Source organism: Ixodes scapularis, unplaced genomic scaffold (assembly GCF_016920785.2).
Source record: "Ixodes scapularis isolate PalLabHiFi unplaced genomic scaffold, ASM1692078v2 PGA_scaffold13__105_contigs__length_92229423, whole genome shotgun sequence".
NCBI classification, from domain to species: Eukaryota; Metazoa; Arthropoda; class Arachnida; order Ixodida; family Ixodidae; genus Ixodes; species Ixodes scapularis.
In genome coordinates this window covers 91,716,977-91,735,780 of record NW_024609839.1, presented here as the reverse complement: position 1 = coordinate 91,735,780, position 18,804 = coordinate 91,716,977, and the positions used below count along the sequence as shown (strand labels likewise).

At 45.2% G+C, this 18,804-nt stretch overlaps 1 protein-coding gene across 1 annotated transcript in view; it reads left to right on the top strand.

The window, feature by feature from the left end:
• LOC120837296 overlaps positions 1–18,804 on the top strand; it is a 105,252-nt gene that overhangs the window by 56,347 nt on the left and 30,101 nt on the right. The window contains exons 3-4 of the mRNA XM_040206530.3: positions 370–523; positions 16,982–17,138. Of these exons, the coding sequence (XP_040062464.1) occupies positions 370–523; positions 16,982–17,138 (311 nt within the window). The remainder of the gene's footprint in view (positions 1–369; positions 524–16,981; positions 17,139–18,804) is intronic.

Sequence of the window (18,804 nt, the reverse complement as noted above, 5' to 3'; positions counted from 1 at the left end):
GCGGTGAAAAGAGAGGCGGTTGATTGGCGCTGCGAACGCGTAGCTCTCCGCCGCACCTGCAGCGTTTCCCGTCGCTCAATCCGTTCGTCGGCGCTGTTCGCTCACGTACCGCGGACCTCCGCACTGTTTCCTTCAATGTGCGTGAATCAGAGAGGATAATGAAACAACAACGACGAAAAGACTTCCCCACGCGGTCGAGCGCTCCGCATAACGGCCGCAGCTGTTTTCACGCGGGCACATAGCGCCTGTTCGTTGCAGTGTTGCGTGGCGTTGCACACAGGCGGAGAGCTCCGACTAACCGCATCAGTCGATAACGATCGCCGACGCCGACTGCACTCGTGTTGACTCGTGCTGTCCGTCTTCCCGCAGCGGAGGGCAAGCGGAAGAAGTTCCACCCGCTGAGGGCGGTCCGCAAGATCTTCCGGTGGAAGGCCAAGCGGCAAGGGTCCCAGGAAGTCGTGGGACCGTCCAAGAAGTCCAGGTCCACCGGGGAACTGCAGTCCGTGCCGGATGAGGACCAGAGGTGAGGCGCCATTCCGCTCCTTTCTTCTTCCCGTCGTGGTTTGTTTTGTTCGTCGTGTGCGCGGCCATGTTCCCGCTGGTCGAGACGTTCAACGAACGAGTCGCAGACGCGCCGCATACGCCTCGGGCACGGTGTGAGATAGCAGGTAGGTGTGGACACCGCGCGCGCCGCAGCTGCCAGGCGGAGCGCTCACCTTGATTCACAGCGGTACCACCGGATGACTCTCGAAAATGCGGCTGATGGCAGACAGCAGTCGCGGGCCCGGTTTAATTCCTATCCCTCTGTATGGGAGACACGCTTGCTTTCAAAGTCGTTTTCTGAGTGCGCCACGTCATGTAGAAGTTCGAGCTTGCCCTACGTGTGTCGCTTAGAGACACTCCTTCGTGCCTCAACGGCGGCAAGAACAGTTTTGTGAACGCGTTGAAATTTTTGAAATTCTTATTCGAAAATCAAAATTCTTATTCGAAATTTACGCGGTGCTCCGCAGAAACTAAAAGAGACTGCCTATTGCTGTTTGGTAAGACCTACACTGGAATACGCGTGTGTTTTGTGGGATCCGCATCAGAAGTACCTCGCAGATAAGTTAGAAAAACTTCAAAACCGTGCGGCGAGATTTGTAACGGGAAATTATAGTAGGAACGATAGCGTAACAGAGACTAAAAATGTACTTGGTTGGGAAACTTTATTGTCGAGGCGCAAAGATTTTCGATTGAGGTTCTTGCTCGCAATTTTTAATGATATGACTGGTATTGATAAAAACAACTATATAAAATTACCTAACTACATTTTAAATCGTGTAGATCATACCAGGAAAATAAGGGAAATTTCTCGTAGAACAGATTATAAGAAGCTTTCATTTTTTCCACGCGCAATCGGTCAGTGAAACCTGTTACCAGTCTTTTTTTTATTCGTGACGACGTGAGACCATTTATCTCGGGAAATGGTCTTGATGTTTAATGTTGTTTATGTTCGATGTTTATTTATTTTCTTTATTGACAGCCCAGGTGTTATATTCGAGTGTTCCGTTTTTTTTTATTTTATTTTATTGAGCGTATTAATCCATGGGCTGTACCTGCTATAATGCCGAAGTTTTCGGCGCTGCAGGTTTTTTTTTTTCTGTAAATAAAAAAGCGGGGAGATCTCTGCCACAGTGTTCAAGCCAGCGCCCGTCAAGGTCACATGAGACGCTCCGAGCGGAAAAATCATGCCCCCGGAACGAGACACTTTTTTCTTCTTGCGTTTGTTTTTCTGGACGGCGGAGGTCGCTGTCGGACGAGGCTACTCGGGCGAGCGCGCGCGCCAGGAGAACTTTATCTGGTCAAACGCGTCGCAGCGTTCCCCGAAAAATTGAGTGAGGCCTTCCTGGCGCTGGAGGGTCCCCAAAGGCGTGGGAACTCCATGGGACGGGAAGGGGCGCGAGATTATTTTGCCCTTTCCAGTATTGTTTACCTCATTTTTTTCTTTTTTAAGGTCTGTCGGGGGATCCTTTTTTGCCCCTAGCTTCTCTCCCCTGTTTCGACGCCATTGAGGATCCAACTGACTGCCTTCAAAGGATATGAAAAGGTCGAGTTTCGTAGACCTAAGGGGCTTCCCTGTGGTTACTCGAATTGCCCGCCCCTTCATCCTCGCCCCTCCGCTCCGCCCCCAAACAAAGTATTTGTCAATTTGGGGAGTAGCGTTGCTTGTTCGTGCGGACTAGAAGCCACGAGCGTTGCTATTGCTGTGGCTTTCATTGCGTCTCTATGTAGTCGTAATTTTTTGTTTCATCTTAAGAATGGTGGAAATCAGATTTATACTCTTTTCTACAAGTTCCATGTGGATTGTGTCCTGCATTCATATGGCATTTTCATGCGATGTAAACCCGTCACTTGGTTACTGAATGTCACCGCAAAAAAAAAAACAAAAAAAACAAAGCAAACAAACAAAAAAACTTAAAGCTTCTTTTTTTTTTATGTGTTTGATGGCGTTCAATAAATCTCGTGAAGGGTCCCCATTACGCCCGCCAGGTGGCTCTCCACACCGAAGTGGTTATATGTTACGTTTCCATCAGCACTCTAACATTAAATGTACGTCCTAAAACCGCCCTCTTGCACCTGTTTCTTCTACCAACGCTCAACAGAACTCTCGTACAGATGGTCTATATTTTTTTCGTCTTTTTACTCCGAACATTCAGACGCCTTCAAAAATGTAACTTTCTTTTTTTTTTTTTTTTTTGTGCTTCCCAATTTTAAGATTATTGGGAAGGAGATCGCACACTCACGCCTCAAGTGGCACGCTTCAGTTGTGGGTACAACAAACCGTATTTTCTTCTTTGTTTTTGATCGGAGAAATCGAAGGTGACGATTCGAAGGCCGCTCCTCGTGCGACCAAAGCACTGATCAGAGCGAAGCGCTCGTGCCAAGACCCTGCTAGGCGAGGTTCGTTTTCTATGCTGTGTTAGTAAACACCAGGCTGTGGGCACAACAAGCTCGATAAAACGCCCCCTATAGTTCGATCTCCTGCTCAATAATCCGCGGGCTAGACGTGTTTGAAAGCTGAAATTTTACGCGGTGCGGACTACACAGAAATTTATTTTTAACGCAAAGCGTTCTTTGGCTATAGGTGTTTGGCATTTCTTGAAGCCCCAAAGTGAAGCCTGGATAAAAGCGTGACTTCGAGGCTCGACGCTGATTGGTTGACTGGTGGGAGAGGAGTGGGGTGCTCGACACTGATTGGTTAACGGGTTGGTCATGTGGCCAGGGGTGGAGTGCGGATGCGAGGTAAGAGAGGAGGAGTGGGTTATAAGGTTTTGGAAGATCACTAGGTTTATCATTTCAAGTGTACACATGCCACGTGTTAAATTATGCGATGAAAAGTGCCGTGAACATAGGCGTCTGGCTGAGCAGGCTAGACGTGCTTCTAAACAATATCAGCGTGTCTGATGCTAGTACGGTTTACGTATGCAACGCGATCGCCTAACGATTTGCCATACATTTATTTAAAAATTCTTTAATCGGACGATACGCTCGTGAATTGCAGATTATGTTAATAATCATTGCTGTAGGATACAAGCTTCGTGCGCTGATAGAGCAGGTATATTTCAAGATGCGTCATGTACAAGAATGTTTCCACGTCCGCAATATGCACCAGGTTTGGGCTATGCACCGACCGCAGGCTATCTAATGAGACTTTTTTGGACTCTATAGTCTGGACAATATGGTACGACGCCTTATATAAAGACCTGTTAAGTAACCGCGCTTTATCTTTAACAGGTTTACTACACTGTGTATACCCACTGTGCATGACCTAAATCCTGTTTTTCTTTTTTTCTTTTTTGGTTCTAAACGTCAACGAATAATTTTAAACGATATTTAAAGAGAGCTTAGAAAATCATTGCAACGCCTCTTTAAGAATGCAGTTATTATAGTTTTTCTTTTTAAGCTATTGCCGCGTGCGTGTACGGTGGCCCCATGAGCACCGCACCTGGCTGCCACGCAGAGGTCCCGGGTTCGTAACATCCCTGGTTCTAGAAAACTCGAAAACGTTGTCGTTTGTCCAGGACGGAATGTTTAGGGTCAAATGTTCTGGTCGGAATGTTCCAGAAAGCGAAGCGAATATAAAAGGGGCGTTGCCGTACGGAGTCCAATCTATTTCCAACGCTCGACCCTGCTGTCAGGCCGGCTTTCGACCCTTGCGGCACTTGTGCTTCTCTTTTGAGTTTGGGGCACAAGCAAGCCCCATTAAACGTTTATTTTCCTCATTTTATCTTCGCCTCGTCAGCTGTAATACGTAATACCTTTTATTAATCTTTTGTATGTGCATATGTATTAACTAACTCACTTTCCTCGATGTAAAAATACATTGTATAAATGAAATGAAGAGCATGCATTCGGAGGAACTCCAGGTTCTTGAAAAACTAAAGTACTCCGCAACATTTTTTTTGTGTATGTGTGTGTGTTTCACTTTGCACTGTGTGTGTGTTTTTTTACATACTGATTTTTGTTGCAAGCTAGCCGTCTTATGCTGCTATTATCACAAGCTTTCGACTTTGAACGAAGCGACTGGACTGCCGTAAAGAAGACAGGGTATTTGTTCGCCTGATGTAGGGGAACAACTCAGCATTCTATTCGTATCTGTTGGCAACACTGAAGGTGTTATAAATTTAAGGAAAGTGACATATGCGAAGATGCATGCACTAGGTCGTGCATTGAGGTTGGCAAACCAAAACCGTGACCATTGGGTTCCCAACATGCCTCGCGCTGCACTACGCCGCTAGGATTGCTTGGATTTCGCAAGGTCTATTTTCCGTTTGATAAAGGAATCGGATCGATGCAGTACTAAAACCTATGCACCCACCCATAGGACCCAGATCCCGCAATGGCATATGAACGAACCACATAGGACATATTGGACACATTTTTCTCAATCAAGATCTAAAGGAATTTGATGTTTAGTTACGATTGCCTACCACACTTTCTCTGTCAGATAATAGATGTGGCTCACAGCACCTGACATATTTTGTGTTTTATCCCCATAATACATTCATGAGTTAAGGAAGATTGTCTTGAACCTCTTAAAATCACCAACTCCGCTGATAAAGCTACATAATTTTCAGACTTTTTGTCGTATGGGTCTCTTGTATGGTATTGTGGGATATGGATCTAATGAGTGCATATATGTTTTATTTTCTGCATGGTGGTTAGGTGAGGAGGTTTGATGTAGGCGTTATCTTTTTAATGTATTCGCTCGTTCGTGTTTTTTTTTTATTTGTTTGTTCGTTCATCCATTCATTAGTTTGAAGATTCCATTGATGGCAATGGCACTGATCGGCGTTTGCAAAGAAGCGGAACTTACATGTCACAAGTATTTCAGATAATCAATTAATTCTTTAATTTATTTTCGTCAGATATTAAAAGGGAAGGGCGGCAAGTAGCTTCTTGAAAATGTCCAATGCATGCGCAGAATAAGGCAGTGGGGACCGATTAAAAATTACACATCGAAACATCTAACGCAAGAAATGGTGACTTTCAGCACGCTTAACAACATGAGTGAATACATTCCCAAAAGTTTGCACGTCAGCTAAGATCAACAGCCCTTTATTGCATGACAATGCAATTAATGCAACGGTGCAAGCGAGCTGTACAAGAATGACAATAAGAATCTCTGGAGAAGGGGAACAAGGGGGACAAACACAAATCTCCAAACACAGCTAAAAGTGACGGGTGCGCGACTGAAAAATTCCGCTTGGTCCTCGTATTGAACCAGGGACCTCTTCATTTCCAGGGGAGCGCTTCACGAACTGAGCTAACCAGGAGTTAGACGTCAGGCTTCTGGTTAACTCAGTTGGTAGAGCGCTCCCCTGGATATGGAGACGTCCCTGGTTCGATGCCAGGACCAGGCGGATTTTTTCAGTCCCGCACCAATCACCTAGCTGTGTTTGCCGTTTGTCCCTCTTGTTCATCTTCTCAAAGGATAATATCGTTCTTCATTGCATGCTCTTGTAAATGTATACCTGTTAACGAACACAATATAGTACTACAGAGGTGTATATGTCGGTGTATACACTATAAAAATATTTAAAATTCGAGTATCCACCTCGGAAGCCGGGAGCTGTCTGGATTAATGACGAAATATTAGAACTAAGTTATGAAAAAAGTAGAAGTTGGAATAGATGTAAGCAAAACCCTCAAGGTGCAACACTACAGAAAGAGTTCAGGCAGGTATGGAATAGAGTGACGGCGAAGATTAGACTAGCAAAAAAGAGATGTCATGTGACACAACTCCGGAATTTTGAGAAAAACCTAAGGAAAACGTGGAATATTGTAAATCAAACAATGGGAAAACCACCTAAAAGAACGTTGACGAATGTATAAAGAAAAACTTTAAAGTTGCCGATTACTCTACTCTCAGTCACGATTTCAATAACAACTTCGCTAAAATCGTACGAGATTTGCGTGCGCCAGTAAATAATACAACAGAGACCGCAAAACCACTGTTGAATATACAGAACTCGGCATACCTACCACAAATGACAGATACAGATCTAGAAGATATAATTAACAGTATGTCAAACGTAAAACCAGCGGGATATGATGAACTAAGACCACGAGACATAACAGTGAGCTATAACAACTTAAAACATGTTTTGATGGCGGTAATAAATGGAATATTGGAGATAGGAATTATACCCGATAACCTTAAAGTTGCCATAGTCCGGCGTATTTATAAAATGAGAAGGGAAAAAGGAACTAGGCAACTACAGGCCCGTCGTACTCATGTCCGTTATCTCGCAGATAATGGAAAAATTTGTTAAAAAAATCATGACCTCCTTTTGTGACAAATATTCACTAATTGGCAACACCCAGTATGGCTTTTGGCAACAATTAAGTACTACGCTTTTACTTGAAGACATGACAGATTACATGAATAAAAAAATAGATTCTAATAATGTAGTACTTGCAATATTTCTTGACCTGACAAAGGCATTCGACACAATTGGCCATTCCATATTATTACATAAATTAGAAAACCTTGACTTTCGGGGGTATTTCGTAGATTTGTTTAAAAATTACTTTTCTAACCGGACGCAACGAGTTAAGATAGAAAAATGGACCAGTGACGCTGTGCGCACAACTTGCTCTGTGCCTCAGGGATCTGTTTTGGGCCCTATGCTTTTTGACATCTACATGAACGATCTAGCCTTGTCACCCCTAAAGCCTAACTTCTAGCAACACGCTGACGAGACAGCATTAGTCCTGGCTAAAGAAAATTTTGATACGGCATTCAAACTCATGCAGAGGGACATCAATAAAGCAATGAACTGGCTTTGTAAAAGCCCTACATTTGTCAATAACCAAAAACACAACTAATGTGCTTTCAAACGCACCAAAGGCGTATTAACCTTACAAAACCCATGTTTTTGCATACAAGTCAATGCACCCAGTGCAGCTGTACGCCACCTTCATATACCACAGACACAAAATATCTAGGCATGTATTTTGACGAGTGTCCTGGAATTCCCATATACAGCATCTAAGAAATTACTTACGAACAATATCATCCTCTTATACAAATTGCAGAACCCCGCGGATATTAGGCTAAGAGCATTAATTTCTCAAATGTTATCAGAGTCAAAGTTAAGATATGGAATTACTATCTATGCATCCTGCTCCAACTGCAAAAAAAAACCAAAAAACAAAGAATAAATAAGTTAATGAAAAGGATGGTGCGGAACATCGCGTATGGAACCAAACTTGAAAATATGGTGTTTGAAGATCAGCTGTCAGAACTTGACCTATTGACAGTAAATAAACTGCTCAAATTTGTCATTCTAACAAATCGTTACTTCACATGCGAGTTCAAAATAAACACCATCAAACAAAGGCAACTGTGAAAAACGGAAAAGTTTAGATTCCAAAAATATATATTAACTACGGAACAATGCTCCGTAAATTGTATGTGCCCAAATATTTCAACCAACTTCCTGAAAATGTACAACTCTCCACTCCTTAAGATCTGTAAAAAAAATAAACGAGGAAATGGTTTATAGAGGAAACTTAAGGTTATCTAGTCGTTCTCGCGAACTAATTTTTTTTTTCTACTGCGCATTTTTGCGTAGTACCATATTAACGTGGAAGTGAAATCTTCATGCGTTCTCCGATTCCCTGAGTACAATACTACAATTACCTTGACCAAACGTGTTGGTTTATTGGTTGCCATTGCGTATTTTTTCTTTCCGATACCTTATCCTTGCTTTTGTCGTTTTTGGGTATCACGACTGCTCTTTTGTTCTTTGTGAGTATATGGCATATGCTATTTCCTTAACACTGTGGACGTGATGTCTCACTTGTAACGCACAGATTTTGTCTTTGTTTTGTTTCCTTTGTGCTTTAACACTGAATCGATGTTTGAAGAAAATGTTTGCAGGATTGTAAAAACCGAGTACCCGCGTAAAACTATTGTTTCAATGGACTGCCCGTTCTCACACACAAGCACGCGAGTGCTTTTGTGATAAGTTTCTTTTGTACCTAGATGCGGATATGTGAATGAACTATTATTATTCAACGAATACCTCGAGCTTGCAGCCTAGGAACAGAGTTGTTGTGCATCGGAAACGATCTGGGAAGCAAAAATAAAGCGAAACAAAGGGCGGTCGAATACAGATAAGTGTAAACTATGTGAGTACATTAAAAGCGCGGAGCAACTTTTCGACCGAAAATGAATCGTCGAGATGAGATCACTATGGTGCATGCCATTTCTAGCGCTCACGACACGGGAACCGGGACACGTAGCCGGTTGCCTGCGGTCCACGCCCCAGCGAGTCGCGGGCCGCATGCGGTCCGGGGGCCGCGTGTTGGAGACCTCCGGTGTAGGGTGACTTGAGGCCGCCTGCACCACTCGTCACCACCCTTTCCCGTGGAGTGGTGGTCGGCATACGGCTTCCGGGTCGGCCTTTCGATTACGCACCCTCGCTTGCCTTCCGTGTGTCGCAGCTGCGCCGAAACGCCGTGCCGAGAGGCGGGACACGCGGAAATGCGACATGGAAGCGCAGTTCGGCGCTGACGTGGTCGCTACACGTGCGCATGGAACCGTCGATTTCTTTCCTGTGTGGAGTTGGCCAGGAATCAGCGAGTCCCGCTGACGCGGGTATCGGATCGTATACTTTTCCAGGGGTGCCGTACACTCCGCGACACCGCGCGAACGAGGCATCGCCGGTTTTTTCTGTCTCTCTTAATTGTCGAAGGACTCCCGGGTAGCGGGGTTCTTTTGGGCCAAAATTGGTTTTTGTCCGGGACTTTATAGTCTTATAGGGTAACTGCAAAGAGAAAAATGTGTATTTTTAAACAGCCTAATTTTGACGAGCATGTCACAAAAAAATGTGTCCCAACAAAAACAAAATTTTTTACAGCAACATTTATTGCCCGGGATTGATTTTAGTTGGCGGCTATTTCGTCCGTTTTAAATCGCGCGCCACAAAGGTTGCACTGACGTCACGTCGCATATTTTTGGCCTCCATGTAAGAGGAGGAGAGGGAAGCTGCTTTTGTAAGAATTTTGAGTGACGGGCTAATCTTCTATAATCTTCTGGGGGGAGAATAGCGACGACTGGGGCAAATCCGGGCGGCACAAAAGGGGGCCCTGATAAGAGCGGAGCTTCTTCTCGACCTCCTCTCTGGTGGTCATCGGAGCGCCCTTTGAATGACGTCACGTGCAAGCCATGTATAGGTCACGTAGTGGCTGCTATACGTCACGGAGTGACGTATTCCAGCCACTCCGCGCGCGTCGAAAGAGCGGGAGTTTTAAATGGGGAGAAGTTGTGACTCCGACTAAATTACGTCCTGTGGCGTAAATATTGCTAAAAAAATTGTTTTTTTTTTTTCGCGGAAGATTTGTTTTGTGACATGCTTGTCCCAATTAGGCTGTTTAGAAAAAACACTTTTTTTTTTCTTCTCTGTTACGCTTTAAGAAACCCGAAGAAGTCAAGATATAGAGCCAAGCTTGACCTTCTTTGACCGGAGTTTAGGTATCCTAGCCCTAAATCGCCAAACAAATGCTAAAGGTTATGCTTCACTTGGGGTTGCTTGGCTTTCGAGCGGAAACCTTGGGCCTAAATTGCGAAACAAATACACGAATTAGGCTTCACTTCGGGTTGTTTGGTTGATACGTAGCATTTTTGGCTCATGTCTGACCTCGGTAATTTATGCGGCAAATCAGGCAGAAGCCATAGAAATGCCGAAGAAAAGCATTTTGTCACTAACTGACGCCTTGGAGCAAACCTTATTAGGGCTAAGCTATGCCCCTAGAATGGATTGCCATACCTGGGCCAACGTTGGCGGTTCTCTGGCGTGCTAGCTGTCATCAAAAATATACTCTAGCGGTGTAAAGTGCCCGGTAGAGGGTAAGCTTTGACTCCCGCCTGTACAATTTCGATGTAAACTGCGGAAAAGCGCCCAAGTCGTGTTGGCGCTAACACTGTCGCGCACTGTGCATGCATTCAAAACAGTACGGTAAGGTAGATTTTCTTCTACTGCCGTTAGGAGGCGTTAGGACTGTGGCAACGTTTCGAAGCGTATCCGGTTCGCAGCTGCAGAAGGTTATTTTCGTTGCGATCTCGTCTGTGATGTTTGAACGTTTAGCTATACTAGTATATTGCCTATGTGAAGCGCAAGTTGTTTGGTGTCCCTAGGACTTATGCAGTTATTTAACTTCTTTTTGGGGTCTATTTTTCTGAAAATATTCTGGAAGAGAGAGTCAAGTTTAGGACACGCCAAGCGGCCCCAAGTAAATTTTCTTGTTTATTGCCAAACGCTAGAATAACAATTAAACAAAATGACGGGCGGTTCTTTTGCTGAAAAATACTTGAGCCGAAAATACTATTTTTCTTGACAGTTCGGCCCTTGCGGGTGTTTTGTTTTATATAAAACGCCAAAACAACGTACCAGGATGCCTGTGCTTTTAAAACATTTTTAATGGCAAACACGTTTTGCTAATTCGTCTTTCCAGCTTATCAACATAGAAGCAAATAGCTAAACGTCGTTGAGCAAACGGTTACTTTGCTAAACATTGAGTTAGATCATTTGGCATTCGCTCTTTTTAAGAATCGATTCAATGAAGTCGGGGGTGGACTGTGTCGAGGTCCACTCGGCAATATTTGATTTAGCTTAAAATTCCAAAAAAGAACTCCATAAAAAAGAGTGTTTTATTAGGTGTTGATGTATTGGCGAGTTTTCCTTGCACTCTTCAAATACGCGGAGCAGTAAAGTGGAATGACGTCGCTTCCCCCTGATAAGTCCACTATTCTTGGCTTCGCGCATATGCGTTGTGATAACGCTGCCAAGATGTCAAATGTCGACCCATTGTGTTTTAGCTTTTATCTTCACCTTTATCTAGAGCTGGTAATGCTGGTTTTTTTCAGCCACTTCGTCCCAACGCACGCACGCGCTCTAGGCGCCTTGTCACCCTCTCCTGCTCATTAACCACCGGGCAATGAAGTTTGGTTGGACAAGGTGCGCCATCTTATGGGGAATTTTTGCAACTCTGAGACGGCCGCGATCATTGGACCCTCTCTCGAGCTCGAATCTCCGAGCACCGTTCCGAACTCTGAAGAAGCGCTCGCGTCCAGTCGCTCGGTGGCGCGCGGGCTTCCCCAGTGTTGATCTTTTTGGCCACCAGCCGCGCTGACCAGCAGCCGATCAAGGTTCACTGCCCTGGAACTGCAGCGCTAAAGTTTCACAAAAATGGTGGCGCTGCGATTCGTGCAACTTTTAGCATAATCGTGTGATGACAAAAATATAAGTTTGCTATATATAAATACATTTTTAAATAGGTAAATTATGTATCGGTTGCTGTTTAATTGTTTAGTATCGGTCGTTGTTTAGCCTTCTGTTGAGCATGTTCGGAACTTTCATCGAAGCTTGACTCGTTAGGCGAACCTTCGATTTTTCAGTAAAATTCAACGAAGTTCTCGAACAATGTTGCGTGTAACTTTGAAATTTCGGGAAACAAATTCCAATTTTAACTGTATGAGATGTTTGGCAATGGTGACAAAATATATAATAAATTTTTAATTAGTTATTTAGTGTATTAAATATGAAACCGTATACCCGATCACTGCCCCCCCCCCCCTCTTCTGGACCAGGTGGCGCTAGCTCGTTTTCAATTTACGGGCATGCGCATCACAGTTGAACTTGAGCGAAAATTTCGTGGAACTTGGCGCTACACGTTCGCTAAAGTCGAACCTCGTCGAACTCGAATCTCTTTAGGTTCGCGACATCTTTAGTTGAGGTGCCTCTAGCAATGAGAAGAAAATGCCTGCGCGTGACTTCACCGTTGGTGGATCCCTGATGATGCTGACACACACCTGGTGGCGCTGCGTGGATCCACTCGTGATGGCGTTTAGGGGGGGGGGGGGGGGGGAGGAGGGGCTAAAGACGAAAGCCTTGTCTTCTAAATGGTATCTGCTGTACGCTGTTGTAATGGTATCGACGCTGGATGAGGATGTGAACAGCGATTGCAAACAAAGTGGGCGATAGATGATGCTTTGGCTGCACGGTTTTGATTAGAGCTGCTAAGTAAGCTGCTTTATCGGCACACCTAGAGTCACTAAATAATCAACTCTTAGAGTATGGACACTCCTGTGTCCGCCGCTAACAGAAGTGCCGTTTTCCTGTGGCCGCCGCCATTTTGTTTTTTAATGCAGAGCGGGCACGGCTGACGTGGAAGATGATTCCTGGGCTTTTAGATTTAATGTGCAGGATCGCTCAGGCGATGTGGTTTTCTTCTCTCGCGGACTATTTGAACATCTTTATAGGAATGGTAACTTGGGCGAGTTGGGGGGTCTCCCTTCGTCACTACGGGCAGCGCTCGTCGTGTCGACTTCTCCCTGTCCTGCGCCATTTTTTGCACTGTTTTCCTTTCCTATTTTAACAGTTCTTGAGGACGGAACATCGTTTCCTGCGATTTCGGATCGAAGTTCGGATAACTCGCAACAGTGATTTTGAGCAGCGAGACGGCTAACGTGTTGTTACTCGGAAGCGCACTGCAGCCTATTAGTGGCTCCAGTTTGGATGTTGACTCGTCGGTGTTCTGCTTCCCCGTGTTATTGGAATGCGGTTTCCGGTGGCGAGCGATCGGCGTAATCCTGTTTTGTATGCGGTGCGAGCGTTGAGCCCGTGTTCCCCCGCCGCGAAAGAAATGTAGCCAACGATGCGGGCATCGGTGCGGATATATACGCTTCTGCCTTTCTGCTGCGTTCCTACCACGCCTGGGAAACCTGGAATTGTTGGGGAATTTCTGGTCCGCTCTTTAGAAGGCACATCCTCAAACTAGCTTTGTCAGGTTTGGACATGTACTCGCGTTTTGGAATACGGTTTGTACTTAGGTATGGTGTACTTGTACACGTGTATTACCGCGTAATGCCCGATTCACATGGTGTGCTTTTACTTGCGATTTCGCAGTCGCGACCGACAGAAAAAGCGTGATGGAAGCTGCGGTGCTCACCGGCGCACTTGCGAAATCGCAAGTAGAATCGTGTCATTTGAATCTGGCTTGAGACACTTCACTCTATCGTAATCTTTACGACTGGTATAAAAAAAAAAAAATTTCTTGGTCTTCCTCAGCTGCTATAGAGCCGTTGATCCCTGGGAACACCGGAACAGAAATAGCACTGAAATCGAGACAACATCGAGATATATGGCAAAACAATTGTGACACTTTGCGGGACAATGTACGCTTCTCTGAATACGCGTTTAGTGCATTTATTAGCGCTTAAAAATTTAATCTGCTTTTGATCGCCAAAAGCACGTTCTATTCTGTTGTGTTGAAGGAAATGGTCGGGCAAATGTTAAGTGTCCGTCTGCTTGGGACCTTGCTTGAAATCGGAGAACGGCCTCTCCTTTTCTACGGAGACGACGGGCAAAAACCCGAGTGCTCGTTTTGCACCCAAATCCTACGCAACATTGGAGTCCTGGGATAAAGGCACCCATTTTTGCTTCACCGATTTTGAGAGCACTACTTTTATGTCAGACATACACCAATTTTGCATAGGGTGCGTCCCGCGAATTTGTGTGAGCATTTATCGCTGCACCCGCAGCGGAACGCAGCAACGCATTGGCATCGCATCTCTGGCACGAAGCGCTCATTTACTCGGGTCTTGCCGGACGGGTCACTGGTTTCGTTTTCTCGCCGCAACCAAGATGGCGGACGTAGTTCTCGTAGCGCTGCTAGATGGCGCTTGCAAGGAGAAGAAACATACACGACAGGGCAGGCGCTGACTGACAGAGCCTGTCATGTCGTGTATCTTTCTTCTCGTTGTTTTTGTCTTATAGCTTTCCCCTGATCATGTACAACAACTAGCAATTAGCTGAGCAACGGAAGTAACATGCTTTAGGTAAGCAGACATACATTTGAGATTTTGGACTTTCATATATGAAGCTTGGTCAGTCGTCACAACAACCAGTCTTTCATAAGGGACCGGAGCTCTTGGATTCGTCCTTTGTTCCACAGAGGGCGCACGTTATCTGGAGGCACGTCCACTCACGCCACGCTTTATAGGGAAAATCGGTAAATTGTAATGTCGGGGCACTCAGCGGAAATTCGGAACAACGCAGGATAACAAAGCTGATGAAAACCAGATGAATGTCGCTTAGCAGATATCTGCTTGTTGTAACTAACAATATTAACGAAACTTTTTTTTTTGTATCGGGACATTTTTTGCAATTTTTTTTGCTCTAGACACTGCCTATAAATACGGTTCTGCCTTTCCGGCATATACCGATAAACCCTAAAAATTCACCCCATAGCCAGCTGTTACAAAATCGGGGAAAACTTGAGAAAAAAAAAATGAAAGAAACCAAATGGAGCTGACCTTGAATAAGAAAACCCAAAGTTTCATGGAAACAAACCTTAAACTACGGCTTCGTTTTGTCGTTACATGGAACAAACGTTACAAAACCCGCACTGAACTAACCACGAGATTGTTTCTTTCTTCGGGAACCCATTTTTCCGTTTCATTCTGTTATCGGTACAGGAACGTTTTCCCCGGAGGTTGGGGAATGCCGCGCCGTGTCCAGTTACACTCAACACGAACCCCGATAAACGCCGATTGTCGTAGGACACCGAAAAACACCGAATCTACGGGGAAAGATAAAACTTCAAGGAAACACCTCTGAATATGAAGGAAAATAAATCCGAAAACACGGAACTCTGCTTAAAATGGGTGCGTTTGCTCAAAGCTACGAGCACTGCGTGCGTGTTGGAAGCAGAGAACAAGAGTAGGTGTGCGTACACTTTGCAAGGCTTAAAATAAGTCGAGGTTCGCGAAGGTTGCTAACTTGAAATGAAGGCTGGATCTCATGCGCGAAAAACTAACTGAAAATCGCACGAAATTCTAAATGCGAGTTTTAAAATAGTTCGACACATCCGCCCCCCCCCCTTTTTTTTTTCTTTTCTTTTAATGAATCTTGCGGAAATATTTGTCGCATATAAATCTCATATACGCTTTTAACGAAACCTTATTTGCGACTGAATTACAGTAAATATCCTTGTTTTTTTGGAAAAATCTCCTGGCACGATTTTCGCTCATGTTCTGAATCGTGTGCGATTTTCGGTTGGTGTTTCGCGCGTGCGTTCCAGCCTAATTTAGGGAATAGTGTCTGCTACTGCATTTGGTCCTCAGCACACTTTTACTGTTAGAGGAGTTTTGTAGCTTCTCGGAATGTTCGAAACTGACGAATATTGTCTTACGGATTTGCGGATTTCTCGCGGCGAGCTTCACCGCTTCGCACCAGCGAGACGCGCCCGCGCACCTCGGGCTTCGCTGCTTTGCACCGGCGTGCGTGGAGAAGCGGCTTACCTGGCAGAGCGTCTCGCTAGCCTCGATGGCCTCGGAAGTTTTGCTCACTAATGTAGGTCGAAATTATATGGTTCCTATGGTACTTTGGCACCTATATAATTTAAAAATAAAAGTGCCGGAAATTAAAAGAAAAAAAAGTGTTATATCTATAATTAAATTGATAAGGTAGTCATTAGTTTGACTCGTTGCATTATGTTTTACCCTATGCATGTTATTGGGGCCTTCTTGTTTTATGCTAGTTTGTAAAATGTTTCTTGCGCTGTAAAACCGTCTTCTTAGTTATCTTTGTCAAAAGACATTAAATGTAAGATGATCCTATTAAAAAAAATATTGAATGCAATTTCTAGTCAATCTTTAATGCTTTATCTTATTTGCGGTAAATTCTGAATATTTGTACCGAGCTTGCAATGAGTTTTTAATCTTCGTATTCGATTCGCAGTCCAAAATTTAACGTTTGCACAACTATGAGAATGTGTCTCTCCCAACGAATGTGTCACATTTACCGGACTGGGTGAGGTGAGGTGGGAAATGCGTTTATCGATGGCCTTAATCGAGCGGTCGTGCTGTGGCACGGCTTGCAGGTAGGGCTCTGCCTAAGAGGGGGCTCCCAGTCCAAACGACTCAAGGTAGTCGGGGATGGAGCACAGCACCCCAGACCTACAATTGGGGTTCCTCGTTCGCTTAGTTCTGGGCACAAGACCCCCTGGTTTCAGTCAGTGTGAAAGAAAACAAATGTTATTTTGGGTGTTTGGGATGTTTGATGTGAGTGGAAGAACAAAGAGGCGAAAAAACAATTTAGGTTTTTCTCTCGTTCCCTGCTTTACCCAATAAAACGCTCTGGCGGGGCATGGGCCTGCAGGAGCACTTTTTCACGCTCATCTGCATACTGAGCCAAAGAAAAATATTGTTTCTCGGTTGTAACTTTTGATTTGGGAAAAGATTGCTTTTTGATCTTTTCAAAGAAACAAATGCATGAACCAGCTGCACCTTCGTGCTAAAAACGACGTCGGAGTGTGCGAAACCGATTTTTGAGATTTATTTAAAGTGGGTTTGACCGGTGTGGCCCATGCCGTAGAATAGCGTGCTCTATCCAAGTAGTGTGCTTGACAGTGGTGACGTTTGGTACAGGCTCAAGGGACCCGTGGTGCCGTACTCTATTGGGCTGAGTGTGTCGCACGACAGCGTGTTCAGCCCGGACACCTCGATGGCGATGGCAGATTCGGACGGCTTGCACCAGGGCTCCAGCCTCTCGGTCAACAGGACGTCGCACAAGCTCGTCTTTAAGGTGTGTTGGTTGCCGTCCCTTTCTCTTGGACGGCTTCTTGCCATCCCGTAAAGTATAGCATTTTCTACAGCCCCTCTACTGGGTGGCAGCTTGCGCCACCCAGTGGGAACAGCTGCCCATATTTGTTGAGCGTCATCGAATTATATAAGCTGCAAATTTATTCAGTGTAACTGTCACTGATATTTTTTCTCTGTGCTGGTTGAGTAGCACCCGATATGTTCAGAGGCACTACAATATATAGAGGATTCACAACCTCCGTTTGTTTCCCTTTTCACCGAAGAGGGTGCCATCCACCGGATTGAAGCTCAGTTGCACGCGTGATCAATTCCCCTCACATTTTTGTGCCTCCTTTCTCGTATGCAGAGGGATGCGTTTTGGTGAACTTGCTTGCTGTGTGGCTTTGCACATTTGCCAGCTCGTTGCCCTTTCGGCAAAGTGATGTTGAAGGGCAGCTTTCAACGTAATGACTTGTTCACACGTACAGCACTGTGCTAATCCCATGCTAATTGAGCGCTGCAAACAGGGCTGACTTCAGTGATGATGCAGCACTTGCTAGTACAGCAGAGGTGAGTGGTGTCAGCGATGCCGTTTCATGATTTGTACCGGAAGCGTTGCGAAGATGTGTCACAATATATACTTATGGTCCCCGCGACTTATGACTCTGTTGGAGATCTACATGTGGAGTGGCACGCACGAAGGACATCCTTGAAGCACCGAGCTTGTCTCAATGCCGTAAATCTTGTCTAAAGGGGTTATGATACAATATCGGGTTGGAATGTTCGTGACTTTGCAGAGTTGTGCTGGTCCTAGTCTGGCCCATGTATACTCGCACAGACCGCCACCGATTCAGAAGCTTCTTTGTCGCGGTGGAATTGCGAGGATAAAAAGGGACTATTTCTTTCAGTCTTGCCTTCGCAAAGCTTGATGACGTAATTGTGGAATCAGACCACCCACCTGACGACGGTCGAGCGCGACTCATAGATTGGACACGAGAACTGTGTGAGCACTCAACTTCGGCTCGTAACAATCGATGCCTCGGCGGACACTCCAGTACTGGCTCGTGTCCAACCACTGCGGTGATCAGAATAATCACACTCGAACAGGGCCTGGAGCTCATGACGCGTTCCCTACTTTGTCGCCCCCAGTGCGTGGGTGTGATTAACACTGGCGGCATAGGATTGGCACCAAGCCACATGGCCGCTTGTTCTGGCTCTGAGTTGAGGGGATGAAGGATGCTCATGTTTGTTAAATTTTTTTGCCGACTGCCATTGCCTAGAAAGAAAAACTAAGGCAAGTTTATTCCGCTATTTAAGTTGGGGAGGGATTCTAAGTAGGACTTAGTGCAAGTAGAAAAATCATTTCTAGGTTCCTTTAAAACGAAGGTTTTGCACCATGAGAGCGGTCGGAATCAGACATGGTGCCAAGAGAGCTTCTGTTGCCAGCCACGAAACTCGCTGCGACAGGCTACCTTGCAGTTTTGTCAACGGTGAGGAGGAAACCCCAGTGGTGAGAGGAGGAAGTGCTGCCCTAAATAAGCGCCAAACTCGGTGCAAATTACAGCACTGATTAGGCGTTAGACTGCACGCGTGACGCGGCCTTAAATGGACCGAACGTGTCGAACCAACCTGGCAGTGCCTTTGAGCCAGGGAACCTTGGCTCCTGGATG